At 40.6% G+C, this 15,233-nt stretch overlaps 1 protein-coding gene across 1 annotated transcript in view; it reads left to right on the top strand.

Annotated features, from left to right (window-relative positions):
* THSD7B (thrombospondin type 1 domain containing 7B) overlaps positions 1 to 15,233 on the top strand; it is a 752,940-nt gene that overhangs the window by 216,227 nt on the left and 521,480 nt on the right. The window contains exon 3 of the mRNA XM_060015718.1: positions 3,465 to 3,713. Coding sequence (XP_059871701.1) covers positions 3,465 to 3,713 — 249 coding nt within the window. The remainder of the gene's footprint in view (positions 1 to 3,464; positions 3,714 to 15,233) is intronic.

Genomic DNA, 15,233 nt, shown 5'->3' with positions numbered 1-15,233 from the left:
TACAAATGACAACGTACTCTATAAATCTCAAGGAGGTTTAATTACTGTAGCTTCTCTTTCTTTTAAAGAAATATGAACACTATATGTCTATTTTATTAAAAAGGCATACCACCTTCTGTGGAAAGATTGAGTCCCAATTCTGTGTAAAGGCAGGAATGTTTGTTTTGGACTTTAGTTTATAAGGTGATTCTTCTTGAACTGAAGGGTACAATAACTCTGGGGAGCTAAGCAGATCACATTTTATTATTCTTTTTTTATTTTTCTGCAAATAATGAAACTAAGTAGCCATGAGACTAAGGTCGTGCTAATGTACTGTGATGCAAATTTCAGGACACATATTTCTGATTCACCATTTAGTGCTTATTCCACTATTTTGGTAAAAAGAAATCTCAGTGATCACATTAGACCAGGGCCCTATGTCATACCTTTTATTATTATTATTTTTTTAACCAAGGAGGCAAGTTAATAAAAATAACTTTAAAAATAAGTAAATATGTAATCAGTGGAATATATGCCCTTCCTAATTCCAAGAATTAGGAGCCCTTTTCAAAATTACAAAAGCCTTGACTAGGGCTTCCCTGGTGGCGCAGTGGTTGAGAGTCCGCCTGCCGATTCAGGGGACGCGGGTTCGTGCCCCGGTCCGGGAAGATCCCACATGCCGCGGAGCGGCTGGGCCCGTGAGCCATGGCCGCTGAGCCTGCGCGTCTGGAGCCTGTGCTCCGCAACAGGAGAGGCCACAACAGTGAGAGGCCCGCGTACCGCAAAAAAAAAAAAAAAAAAAAAAAAGCCTTGATTAATCCCTGCAACTCCATGCAAGTACTTGTACTGTTGGAATCTTACCCCTTCTTCTGGTCCAATAGGAAGAGTCAGTTCGGTAAAGATGAGAGTGACAGCTAGGAAATGGTAAGAACCAAACCACTACTTCTGTAGACAGAGAACTGTGTAGCATGGGATCTTCTTTAGGAAAGGAAGAAGAAAATCCTTCCGAGAAATTAAAACTCCTTATCTAAAAACATACACAAATTAAAAACTTTATTAAAGTTCTGTTTTCGTTTGCCAGGGCTACCTTAACAAAGTACCACAGACTGTAACTTAAACAACAGAAATTAACTTTGTCACAGTTCTGGAGGCTGGATCAAGTGTCAGCAGAGTTGGTTTCTTCTAAGGCCTCTCTTTGGCTTGTAGACCATTGTCTTCTCTCCAAGCCTTCTCATACTCTTCCTCTGTGTGTCTGTGTCCTAATCTCTTCTTACAAGGACACCAGTCCTACTGGATTAGGAGCCACCCCTAGTGACCACATTTAAAAGACTATCTTCACGTACAGATACATTCTGAAGCACTGGAGGTTAGGACTTTGACATATGAATTTGAGAGGGGCATAACTCGGCCAATAATAATTTCTGAAATGTCAGAACGTAGAAGCTTGTTGATTAACATCTTTCTGTTATATCATAAACCAAAAATAGGTGGGCCTTCCCTCTTTCCTCCACATTGTACAGTGACGATACATTATGATTTATGTGGGGCATTTTCAAGAGAGGTTCTTCCTATTTTGTCTTGATCCCAGGCCCCCCAAATATCTAATTGGAGTGAGTGATGGTAATGAGGTATGCATTGCTTTTTTCATTTTGAAGAGCCTAATATGATCTGAATAGGCTTTTAAAAAATATTGGACCAAAGGTTTATCTTATATCATTGTGAAATTTGAAAGCCATACTGATCCTCTATGGCTTCATGATGAATATCAGTATGGAAATCTCACTATATTTTACTCATCACTGTGGCCAGATATGAACATATTTCATTTTCCCCTGCACACTGTCTACTATAATCCATTTCTGTTGGTGGCTCCCTTACTCTACATACTTTCCCAGGTCAGAAATTTGGAAACATTTTAATACTTCTCTCTTTTTAAACACATACAAAGGAACTATTGCCAAACCCTGTGTATTATTCCACCAAGTTTCATAGGCTCAATTTTGGAAGTCAGTGTTTGAACACTGACCCTTTCTTTGATTTACATTCCTGTCAAAATTATCCTTTTCTTCCGCAAAGTAATGGATGCCTTTGACTGAATAAGGGAAATACTAACAACAAAGAAAAGAAAAAAATGCCAATAATACTCAAAATATTGTCTCCCTACATGAGTCTGATTTTCTCCCTTTAACATTATTTAATGCTCAAATAAATCCAAATTCCTTAGCCTTTCCAGAAATCCGTTTTGAAGAACTACATACCTAATATTTATCCACATTCCTCTTTGAACTTTACGTGTAATAAATGGACACATTTATGACAGTTGACAAGTTGGCTTTTACTTTCCCCCATTGGTGTGCTTGTGAATATTTGACCACCAGTTCTGGGGGTTGAAGGGGTCAGGGTAGGGTAAAGGGACTTGATTGATGTCATTTGCTGGTTTCTATAGTGTAAATACTTCCACCATGGCTAATTTTAAGCTACTTACATGAAATCAACAGGCTTGCAAAATATCTGAAAATTTTACAGTTGGTCCTTGTTAAACAGTAAATCCAACTCTAGCATACCACTGGTTCCTATACCCACAAATTTTATCTCAGGGCTTCAAATATGCTACTTCCTTGAGTTAAAATAGTCTTCTTTCCGTGCCTGAGAAGTTTCCATTAATCTTTTAAAATGCAGCTTAGATGTCCTTCTGTCTTAGAACCTGCCTCACCCCTACCCCCAGCTTTCCCAGGTGGTCTATCACTGCCTCATCAGTTTTTCTCCTCATCATTGTAAGTGCTTTTATGTTGAGTTCATCACAGTATCATGTTATCTTTTTATTTATCTGTTTTCCAATTACATTGTTAGTATTGGAAAGCACTTCAGTTTTGCAGATGAGGAAATGGATGCGCAGAGCCTAACAGTATGGGGAAACATAATACCACATTTATTTATTTTTTAATCGCTCAGTATTTAAAAGAATGGACAGAATAGTACTCGAAAGCTTACATTTACCTTTGTTTGACCTTAGACAAATGATTTAGCCTTCCTGACCTTAAGTATTGTCATCTACAAATGGACATAATAATATGTATACTCAAGAGACTGTTGTAAGTGCCTGTGAAGTACAGGACAGTGTGTGACACCTAGGAACCACTGAACGAAGGGTAACTCTAGGCTGTATCAGAGGTGAAAGCACATGAGAAGAACCTCCATTATTTCTGATGATGCTTTGGACAAGGTACAATGTGGACTCACCTTACACATGTGTCTTGCGAGAGTGAAATAACTTCACAGTTTCAGATGAAATAGAGCGTTCATTCTTAAAATGTACGTCCTTCAGTATTTTCTCATGATGCCTCTAACATTTAAAAAAAAAATTCTCCTACTTGAACGCTATCCCAGATTTCAGGCTTTTTCTTTTCATCCAGAATAGGCACTTCATAATGTTGGTTGTACCCATTTAGTCTACGGCCTACTGTTTTCTGTTTCTGTTCCTTCAGGCTTTGCACGCAAGATTCCTTGCCTGTGACCATCCAGTCCTGCATCATGCCGAAAGACTGCGAAACCACCGAGTGGTCCTCCTGGAGCCCCTGCTCCAAGACGTGCCGTTCAGGGAGCCTCTCGCCAGGATTTAGAAGCAGGAGCCGGAATGTGAAGCACGTTGCTGTTGGAGGCGGAGAGGACTGCCCTGAACTTCTCGAGAAGGAGGCCTGCATCGTTGAAGGAGAACTTTTGCACTCATGTCCCAGGTATTGTGTATTCTTTGGCATGAGTGTTCAGTTGTTCTATATAATCTCACTTTATGTGGTATAGAGAGGTTAACAATAACTGTAGCTGTGACTTATGACTCAGTGCAGAGTTTCATATTAGGCAGTAAAGCCTAGGGGGGGTAAGAGCATGGGTTGTGTTGATTGCCTGGGCTCCAATCCTATTTCTAATTATGTGATTGTTATGACTTTGTAATTTATGTGAATTTTGGCAAGTGACTTAAATCTAGTGCCTCAGTTTACTTTTCTACTAGCAGTACTTACTTCATCCAGCACCTGGCATATCATAAGTGCTTAATAACCATTAGTTATCATTACCTGACATGTCACACCTAATTTTTATGACAACCTAAGAAGCCATTCATAAGCATCTTCATTTTGCAAATAAGGCCATTGATGCTCAGAGAGATTAAGTAACTTCTGAGGTTACATAGTTCATGAGTGACAGCCGCCTGATTCTAAGGATGCTCTTTCTCTGAAAGTCACTGCTGCTCTGGGCACTGTTTCTATTTCAGAGTCCCTAGGGAACCAGAGAATGCTGAGAAAAGGGTCGACATAAATTAGTAGCTAAATTTAATATCTTGATCTTAGTTATATTTTGCCTGATTGTGTAGCCCTCGGTGAAGACGTCCAGTGCCTTTTCCTCTGGTTGTTGGCTTACAGTGGGATCAGTCTGATAATGACAGAAATCACTGGGGCTGCCTGTTTAGAAGTCTGTTGCGGATGAATTTGTAATAATTCCTGCTGGACAGCTGCCCTGAACTATATCTTCAGTCTGTATTTTAGATTTAAATAGCTTTTTTTTTTTTTTTTTTTTTTTTGCGGTACGCGGGCCTCTCACTGTTGTGGCCTCTCCCGTTGCGGAGCACAGGCTCCGCACGCGCAGGCTCAGCAGCCATGGCTCACAGGCCCAGCCGCTCCACGTCATGTGGGGTCTTCCCGGACTGGGGCACGAACTCGTGTCCCCTGCATCGGCAGGCGGACTCTCAACCACTGCGCCACCAGGGAAGCCCTAAATAGCTATTTTAGATAGAACTTTTCTATAGTCTCTGAGATTTGAGATCACTCCCTCGGTGAAAAATAAAATGAGGCAAAAAATAACTGCTTGTAGAAATTAATCATCTGGGAATATGTGAAGGGTAAGTGGGTTACAAACTCAGCTGGTGTTGTTGATGGGCCTGGTGATTCCTTAAACCTGAAATAAAGCATGTATGGGCGGGGCAGAGGTTGAGGTTGGGGGCGGGTATAGAGGAGCAAGTTCCTGTTTACACATTCATAGTCATTCACTTCCTCCACCTCACCATTGAAATCAGGGTGGATTCAACACACTCCTTACATATTGATTGTTCATTTTTTACTAAAATGACTCCTTAGATTTACATCATTTCTTGCCTGAAAAGCGGAGAGAGCAGATGTATTTCATGATCCTTGACAGATTAACCTGTTGTCACAGAATCCTCCCTAATTGTATTGAGTTTGTGTCCAATCTTTCAAGACACTAATTTGGGGCAAAACATGGGATTGGAAAGAAAACCTGAGGTCTCTGTCCCTTTTGAACTTGGATAGGCTTTGGGTTAGAATTGCATCGCCATCACACTTAAAGTGTGTGTCCTTGGACAAGCTGTACGACTTCTCTAAGACATTTCCCTCTTCAATACAAGTGTCTAATTATACTGCCTGTGTTGAAGGTTGAACAGCTACAGACTAGCACTGTCTGTCCTGGTGTTCAGCACATGAGGCACTACACGAATACTGACTCTTATTGTTGCTCTTTGCAGGTGGGTTTTGGTTTCATTTCCTCCAGTAAGAGAATCCCTCCTTTCCTTGGAAGGCATACTGTATTAATTTAATGGAGTAGAAAGTTATTTCTTCTGGGTGATTTGGAGATTTTTTTTTCCCCCGTGGAGGCATTATTTAGGAGGGTTCTCAATGTTAGGCTGCTAGGAATAGAATGTGGGTTTATTGATGACCTTGACCTTGGCACCTTTTTTCTTCATTCCTTTCACGGAATGGCATGACCTCTTCCTGATATTTTTAACAGTTTTTTGATTTATAGACATCCGCCTATTTTTTTTTAAGGAATTCCTTTATTTTTTTTTATTATTTATTTATTTATTTTTGGCTGTGTTGGGTCTTTGTTTCTGTGTAAGGGCTTTCTCTAGTTGCGGCAAGCAGGGGCCACTCTTCATCGCGGTGCACGGGCCTCTCACTATCGCGGCCTCTCTTGTTGTGGAGCACAGGCGCCAGACGCGCAGGCTCAGTAGTTTTGGCTCACGGGCCTAGTTGCTCCGCGGCATGTGGGATCTTCCCAGACCAGGGCACGAACCCGTGTCCTCTGCAATGGCAGGCGGACTCTCAACCACTGCACCACCAGGGAAGCCCCGCCTATTTTTTTTCCTTCTCTTTTCTTTGTTAATAACTATTACGATTCTCTTGGAATCATCAGAGTGGTGCCTCCTTGACGATATTGAGAAAGTTGACTTGGATAACCTTTTGTTAAAGAACGACTACCTTTTATTGAGCGTCTACTGTTGGCCAATAACTATATCAGAGATTGTATAAAGATTATTTAGAATAACATAGAATGTATTATCCAAATAGAACATTTTTGAGAGTAAAAGGGATGTAAATCGGTACTATTCGGATTCAAATTAAAGTCCATTTGACTTCAAGCTCAGTGCTCTTTCCAATACATCACACTGACCCTAACGATAATCATAGTGAAGACACACACCCAGATAAGGGTATAGACACACATATACATGTATTCGTATGTATCATTTTTTTCCCAACAATATACCGTGGAATGGTAATACTTCAAGATGTACCCAAGATTAATTTCTGTATTTTTCATTTGATTGAACCTTAACATCTGAAAACAGGGCCTGACAAAGTTCATTGGAGATGAACCTGGGCCTCTAGTTCTGCTGTTTGGAAATGTTACTGAGTATGACATTTTCTAAAAACCTTCTCAAATAGTGAATTTGTAGGAAATAGGAGTCTTCGAAAATTCACTGAATACCAACCAGTGTTTCCTAGGGAGACTGACGTGTTAGCTAATGATTCCACTTTGTGGTGGAAAAGAGCATGTATAAATAATAGCAACAAAATTAACATTGGCTGACATTCTTATTTGTCTGAAATCCGAGCTGTGGCCTCTACCACAGGAAAGCGTAAAGGCCGTGTGCTAACTTTTGTTTCTACTTGGACACCAGTGATTAAAATTCATTGTGAACAAGGGAAATGGAAACAAAAATCTCTTAGGGAACAAAAACGTCCATTTTTCCTTTCCCAGAATTCATGAGCACTTCATATGCATCAAGCAATTTAATTCACCATCCTTCTCCCCAGCAGGGAAATGTCCTCTCTTAGAATGTGGTTTGGCTTTTACCCTTGCACCATATTTGCTATAGGAGATGTGTTCCTTTTCTCAATAAATATACTCTGAGCTCTTCCTATGTGCCAAGCAGTATGTTAAGTGTTTCCGATACCTCAGAGGACACATTAGACAAAGTTCCCTCCCCCTTGTGGGACCTAAATTTTAGTGAAGATGTACCAAATAAATAAATAAATAAACTGTATACTTTGTGTACAAGATATGGAAAAAATGAAGCATTGGAGCAGGGTAAAGATAGAGGCTTCTGGGGTGCTGTGATGGGGGATCAGCTCAGGTTACAGAATTAAAGAGGCTGTCCTTAGAGAAGCCTCATTTGAACTAGCAGGATCTGTGGGGAGGACTTGAAGGAAGTGAGGAAATTAGCCTTTCATCTAATTAGAGGAAGAATATTCCAAGAAGAGATAAGCTAGAGATGTGCTCTGGTCCCTGCATGTTCATAATGCTCACAACGGTTTTTAGTTGCATAGCTTGGGGACTACTCATCTCACCAGCTGGACTCCACTGGTCAGCATTTTCACTGTGAACAAAATGTGTGCCAAGCCCTAAGGCATGATTACATGAAAGGAGATGTGACCATGAGGAACCCCTTCTCGAGGAGCTCCCTGAGAGCGAACCCTTTGGAAGCGCCTCAGGGCAGCTAGCATAAGTGAACCCGAAAGGAGACAGGGGCCAGCCTATGTTAAGCTCACTTGGGAAATTTTAGAACTACAGTTGATCCTTGAACGGCAGTGGTTTGAACTGCACAGGTTCTCTTAGAGGCGGATAGTTTTGAATAGTAAATGCTACAGCGTCACATGATCTGAGGTTGGTTGAATCCATAGACGCAGAACCATGGATGCAAAGGGTGACTATCAGTTGTAGCAGATTTTCTGACTGCCTGGAGGATTATCGCCCCTAACCCCACATTGTTCAAGAGTCAGCTGTATAAGGGAGTTAGCATTGTGTAGCCTTAAGCTCGCCTCAGAAGTATGCTATTTGACCAAGATATGTATAGATTCCATGAAACCCCTTTCTTCAGTATTATACAGTCTACTTGAAATTTTGTGCTCCCCGCTCCAACATAACACTAAGAACTCACGCTGTACATTATGGGGTTGGGATAGAAATGAGAGAGATGGGACAAATCTACTTGTCACTGGCTACCTTTTCTCTTGGTGTGTTGACCTCTTATCATTGTCATCATGGCTTTAGGCATTATGTTACTCTCTGCCTCAAAACACTGAAAGATATGTGCTTTATAAGATGCCTTGGCACTTGGGTTCTTTCTTTTGTCCTAATCAACATCTAAAGCATTAGACCCTCCATCTCAACTAAGAGGGAGGTGAAAAGCATTCTAAGACCATAAATGATAAGGTGGCCCTGTTTACTGGATAGCATAAGGAAAGGCAGAGGACACAGGTAGCTGAGACATGACTTGATGCTGGAACAGCTATGACTCCAGATCCTTCGTGCCTAAGCAGAGAGCCTGTTTTGGCTGAAGACACTGTAACACACAAGAATACTGAAAAACGTCAACATCTTTCTTGGAAGCGACACCTCAGATGACCTACCAGCAACTTCCACCACCTCACCAGGAGGCTTTCACACCAAGATGGCTGTTCTACTTCTTAAACGACCATTTAGAGTTTAAAATTGAATATCAGACAGTGCTGTTATAAAGACCAGCATAGAGTAAAACTTTAAAGACGATCTCAAGGCAGAAGCTGCATGACTGATAGTATTACATAGACTGTGTGATATTACTGTACAGAAAAGCCAATTTCCTAAACATTGCTTCAACACTCCAGTCTGGCACTGAATAGATGGGGTCTCATAATTTGTCCCTCCTTATCTCTGGTATGTATGAGTTTATTATGGGTGAACTAGAGATTCTTTGCAAAAGGTCTGTCTGTGCAGACTCATACTGAGAGATCTATCTGGGTCTCCTGCATCCCACTTCGATGTGCTTCTAAAACAAGCCCCTGTGACCAGCCTGTTTTTTCCTACCATCTCTTTAAGGCACTGAACCCGATTTTAGATTTTCTAAAATCTAAAATTTTCTCAAGTTTTCCTTGAGAAAACTCTGGGGATTAGTTGATGGATTTTTTAGATGAGTGTTGAAGCCAGGAATGGTGCCAGCAGAAGGGATGGTGAGTAGAACTTGGCTTGGTAGTTGGCTTCCTCTGCCCGTTGGAACGAAGTGAGTGCTGGAACAGCGTTGACGTGTCTTGAAAGAGATGTTTGTTCAACACCTGCTTCAGACTGTCACTGTGCTGATTGCTGGAGAATTCAGGAAATTTTAGTCTGTGTTCACTTAGTTTATTCATCTTCAGAATCCTGTGTAATATACTCATTAAAAACTAGAGCATATTGAACCGATAACCATGTTCTTTAAGAGTGTTTCATAGTTAGTAATGTTGCCGCACATCATTCTAAACATACGTATCTGGATTTTTTGTTAATGCATTTTTCTCCTCTACTTTAGAGCGGGTAGCACCTATAAAAGTGCCTGGCTCGGAGTAAATGCTCAGCAGACAAAGGATGAATCATTAAATGTGGGGCAGATCCAGAACAATATTATGCACAGGGTACTTTATTCCAGGCTGATACTTATTATCTTATGTGTGTGCAGGATTCGAAGTCATTTCTTATAAAGAGCATCTAAAATTGGCATCATCAAGGAGATTACGTAAGGATGCCGACCCAGGGAAGGAATAAACACACAGAGCTTGATGTGACTTTGTCCCCAGTGGCGGCCTTGCTTTTGCTAAGTGTGTTTGGTTTTCCAAATAAGAAGTTTCTGTTTTCATTGGTTATAAGAGTAGCTTCGAGAAGGATGAGTCATGAGATCACAATCTGAATATGTAAGTTTGCCTTCTGGAAAAGAATGGCACACGTCACCTACCATCTCTAATGTATCTTTTCAATTGATCGTCTACCACAGCACCTAACACCCTGCACATAATAGAAGCTCAATAAATGGTTGTTAAATGAATTAATGGGTTCTTTAAGGAAGCATTTTTTAAAATTGTTTTAATTAAGCAGCTCTTTGTAGGATTTCAGGAGTAAAGGAGTCATGACCTGGAACCCTCAGGAGAATCTGTTTCAGGAAAGAAACGACAGTTTCAAAGAATCTGTAAATTGTTTCAGCAGAAGGAGACTGATGCCTTTTTACTGAGTCCAGCTTTTACTGGTGCATATTGTTTCATGAGTTCCCATTGTGCCACTTTCAGCTCTCCTGGATGGAAGATCTGTTCCCCTGTTAGTGTAAGAAAGTTAATGTACTACTAAGTGCTGTGCATAGGGATAGAAATCTATTAATAATACATATGTGGAGTTTGCCTAGCAAAGCCATCTGCCAAAGAGCTTTGCACTTCAGAGTAGCTTTCCATAATCAATAGTCCCACTCTATTCAATAAAAGATTACTAGAGCGTAAGATGTATAAAGCTTGATTGGCTCCCTTTATTTTGGTCGTCTGTTCAGCAAAAAATGACAAGTTAATTCTTTTCTAAATGAATTTACAACTTTAAAAGGACAACAGATATTATCATAAATTAGTCTTGCTGCAGACACTGATTTTTAATATACGCGCATTTAATTTGAATACCTTGCACTAGGGTTTCAATTCCAAGAGTGTTTGCAAATCTATATGTGCTTAGTCAAAACAGGACCATTCACTAATGCAATTATTCTTTCAGTCTGTCATCATTAAATCACTTAAGATTCTATTCCATGTTGCTTTGCTTTAAATCTAAGCCTTTAGAAGAAGGAGAAAAGAAATTCACATTTTGTAAGCAATTCTAAGCGTTCTGAAAGTGACAAAGCATGCATTCTAAAGGGCAGGGGTTGCTATAAAACTCTGATGGTCCTGCCGTCCTACTGCTATTAGAATCACTTTATGTCACCTTAGTAGGATGGAAGTCTTTTAAAAATAATCACTAAATGTGCCTACTTTTCTAATTTTGGCTTTGCTAATTTAGGATATCTCTATTCCTTGCTTCAGAACAATGCATTCATTCCTCATTCCTTCTGCCCTCCCCCCATCAATTTAGAGAATGGTTTGAATACAGGATTCCTTGGGTTAGACAACATCACTCTCAGGAAGACAAGCTGGCTACCTGGGCGATTGAATTTCTGGCCCTCGAGTAGCTTTTCCTAATCCAGAATTTGTCTCCTCTATCTCTTCATGGGAATATGTATTCCCACCATTAGAAATTTCTTTCTTTGGCTTAATCTTGGTTTCTTCTTTTAAACTGCATATACCTTTTTAGAATGATAAAATATTTAATATTAACTTTTAATATGTATCTTGTGAATACATTTATTGATCATTTCCTAAGAATAGACTTAAATTATGGGGTACATATGAAGAAATCGGGCAGTGAGTTCCAGGTGTGGGAGAAAGCTTCAGAAAGCAGATTCTAGAAGGTAAATGAAGAAAAACTGAATTTCACAGTCATAATACATGGTTGCCCTGATATCTGAGTTCTTGTCCCCTTTCCTGGGCTGTCCCAGGTAAGAATTCAGTGCCAAGCAATTGTGCTGCTAGTACTTGGGCCAAAAGCAATTTGGAATCATTCTTCACTTCTCTCTTTATCTCCTATCCACATATAATCCATGAGAAGGCTGTCTCCACCTTCACAGTGTGTCCGGAATCTTATCACTTCTCATCACATTCACTGTGACTGCCCCAGTTAAAGGCCTAACATCATGTCTCCTGGACTGGCAAAGGCCTCCAAATTCATCTCCCTTCTTCCACTCCCCTATAGTCTATTCTTTAATGAGTGGCCAGGATGATTCTTAAAACTTTAAATGTCATCATGATATGATTGCCTTCCTCAAAACTTGGCAGTGGTTTCCCAGCACATTTGGAGTAACACTCACAGCCCTTCCTCAGCCCACCAGGCTCTCTGTAGCCTGGGCCCCGACTGTCTCTCACTCCCTCTCCCTCCTGCCTTGAGCTGCCTATCCCAACCACACTGGCCTCTGTGCTTTCCTAGAAAGTGCCAAGCACTGTCCTTCCCTGGGACCTTTGAACATGCTCTTCTTTCTGCCTAGAATTCTCCCTGTCCACCTTTTCTTATGCCCACTGTTTCATTTTATTCCGGATTCTGCAGACTTTCCTGGTCATGGCACTGAAATAGCTCTCCTCCTCCATTTCTTTCTGATGGACATGTGACTGATGCCGTGTTATGTATTGGTTCATTTCTGTCTGTCTGCCCCACTAGAAGGTCATCTTCCCAAGGTCAGGGACTTTGTCCTGCTCACTGCTATGCACTTCTATTGTCAGAAATCATACTTGGCACACAGTTGGAGCTCAAGATTTAGTTCTTCAAAGAAAGGAGGAATGAACACATGGTTGAGTAAATGATTTGCTTACTCTTGGGCAGGCTTATTTTTGTTCCTAGGGAGCTAGGGAGTCCTGCTTTTTGGTTCCTTCTGCCATCCATCTCTCATACACACCTTTACATTAACTGAGATATTCTTTCACAAGTTGTTTCCCCTGTGTATTCAGTATATGAGTGGCTGACAGTGTTCTCTGTCACTAATGGTGGGGACATTGGAGTCATTTTTACATGAACAGATGATCGCAGGTTTACCTAACATTCACAGTGACCAGGGAGCAAAATGGAGAATTTGACTTCAGGGCCTTGAAAAAGCATTACTCTTCAAATAAAGTGTCATTGCACCATTTGGTGGAAATTTGAATTTTTACAATTAGAGATTCCTTTATTTGGCTTATATTTTGTTTCTCTTTTTAACTTGTACTTATCTCCTGAAAGTGCTAAAAATCTGACCCTATGTGACCACACACAGCGTTCAAATTATAAAGTGACTGGCTGTGTGATATTCTCAAACTGTCTTTGTGTTTGAGACTGGAAGGAATTTATACTGGCACTGTAAAATATTACTGGTCAGTTGTCAGTGACAGTATCATTGTCATCAACTGATGATACTTTTTTGCTTCATCCCAGAAAGCAATTCCTCAGACCAAGACCAACATTTATTTGTCTTCATCACGGCTGGGCAGGTAGCTACCTGTCATCTACGGACTTGCTTTTTATATCCGCAGACCAAGTTACATGAGTTTACCATTCACCGTTTTAATCTACCAGAGAATCATTTCATTAAGAAGATGTGCTTTAGAATCAGATATACTTGTCTTTGCATCCTGCTCTTTCACTTACTTAATTATGTGACCTTGGCAAATGTCTTATTCTTTATGCCAATTCTCCCATCTGTAAAAGAGGAAGTGATATTTTTTTCATAGGCTTGTTGGGAGGATGACATGAAGTCATGCACCTAGATTTGTTAGTGCAGTGCCTGGCACTGAGTAAGCATGCAGAACAATTTGGATGTTGTTATTCCTTGGGGGATTTGTCCTGATACCCTAGAAGCCTGAATAAATGAATGCTTTGTCTATCCTGTTCAGCTGGGGTGTGTGACAAGACAAAGGGATCCTAGGTCACGTTCGTAAGGGGCTATGAGGATCAACTAATTGTTTTCATGTCATGGCCATTTACTTGAGGCATTTCTACACTTGGTTTCAGAATGCTGCTCACCCACAAAGGGCAGGACGCTGGGCTTTGAAATGCCCCCCGTTTCCCTCCAAAGCAGAAGGACAAAGTGAGGCTGGGTTGAAAGGCATCAGAGTTGAGAGAGAGTGGGTGGAAAGGCCTGATCTTTGACGTGGACTTAGCCATTAAAGAGGGTGCCCCTGGCAGTCAGAAAGCCAAGTTGTCCGGAGCCTGGAGGACTATCCCTGTAACGACTACTAAAGGAGATAACAAGCAACGTTTAGCTGAGCGGTCTCCTTTGATTTCTTATTCTGTCAGATCCTAGAGACACTTTCCCAGGTTGGTGGAATTCAGACTGTTCAGTTTTCATGGCTTCTGGGTGATTTTGATTAAACATAGATAGTGCATTTGAAAAAAAATAAAGAAAAAAAAGACAGACTATGAAAGGACCTGCATTTTAAAAAGGAATTTAGAAGCCCTTCACTGGTGTGTTTTTTCCTTTGCCTCTTTCTGGGTTGGTATTTTCTCTGAGGTAGTAAACAATAGCAGTAGTGATAAATGTCTTCTTTATCTTTAGAGAATTCGTTGTTTGCCAATGAATAGAATTTGGGTGTTTTTGGTTAATGAGCTAGCAACAGGGTTTTTGTTACATTATATATAAGACTATATATATAGAGATAGATAGATATAGTTATTAAATTTTCCTTTTCATTTTTCTCCATAATGACTTCCCAAATTCCTCCATTGCTAATTCTTATAGGGTCATGATAAATTAATTGAAAAAGCAATTTATACAGCATGGCCCATTCCTTTCAAACAAGTGAACAGATTACTGTGACTTGCTATAACTCTAAACTCTCTAAGTTTCTTTTATGCTCTTTGCTGAACTTAGGTTCTTGGAAGTCAGACCATGGCATTCCTGGATCCTTAATATTAGGACTTTGGATGAAATCAATTAAGTTCTTATAAGTACAGTGTTGGGGGTGTGTGTGTGTGTTTTCTGTATCAGCAGGGGACAAAAGGCAGGTGTAGAAGGACACAAGAAAAAAAGGAATGAACATTTATTGAACATTTATTATACTCCTTGATTCACATTTGGTATTATTATCCCTATTTTACAAAACAGAACTCAGTGAAAGTCACATGACTAGTAAGTAGCAAGGCTCAGATTCAGACCACGTCGGTTGGTGGTCTGCTTGCTGTCTATACCGCACTGCCCCTTTTTGCCTGCCTTATGTGCTCACTATATCATAGGAGCCTTGGAGTCAGGGCTATATCTGACCTCCTTAATAGACAGAGAGCTCTTCTTTTAGGGAATCATTGGAGGAAGAGGGTTTGAAATGAGAATGTGATAACCATCCAATAACCCACCCCTGCCTCACTGTGCCTTGCCCTGGAGTCCAGAGACAAATGAGCTACCTGTACCCTGAGACTCAGAGACACAAGAGACAGGCCTTCTGCCTGGGTCACCATGAAGCCAAGGGAGACAACTCTGTCTAGTGAGGAGAAAGGGCTTTGGAGCATCACCTCTGGAGAAGGACCGTCTCTGGGAAGACCTAGACTTTTCTCGATCTCATGCCCAGGAATTAGAAACACATTATTGTCTA

Source organism: Delphinus delphis, chromosome 7 (assembly GCF_949987515.2).
Source record: "Delphinus delphis chromosome 7, mDelDel1.2, whole genome shotgun sequence".
Classification (NCBI taxonomy): domain Eukaryota; kingdom Metazoa; phylum Chordata; class Mammalia; order Artiodactyla; family Delphinidae; genus Delphinus; species Delphinus delphis.
The sequence above is the reverse complement of the archived record's forward strand: the minus strand, read 5'-3'. Positions and strand labels throughout refer to the sequence as shown.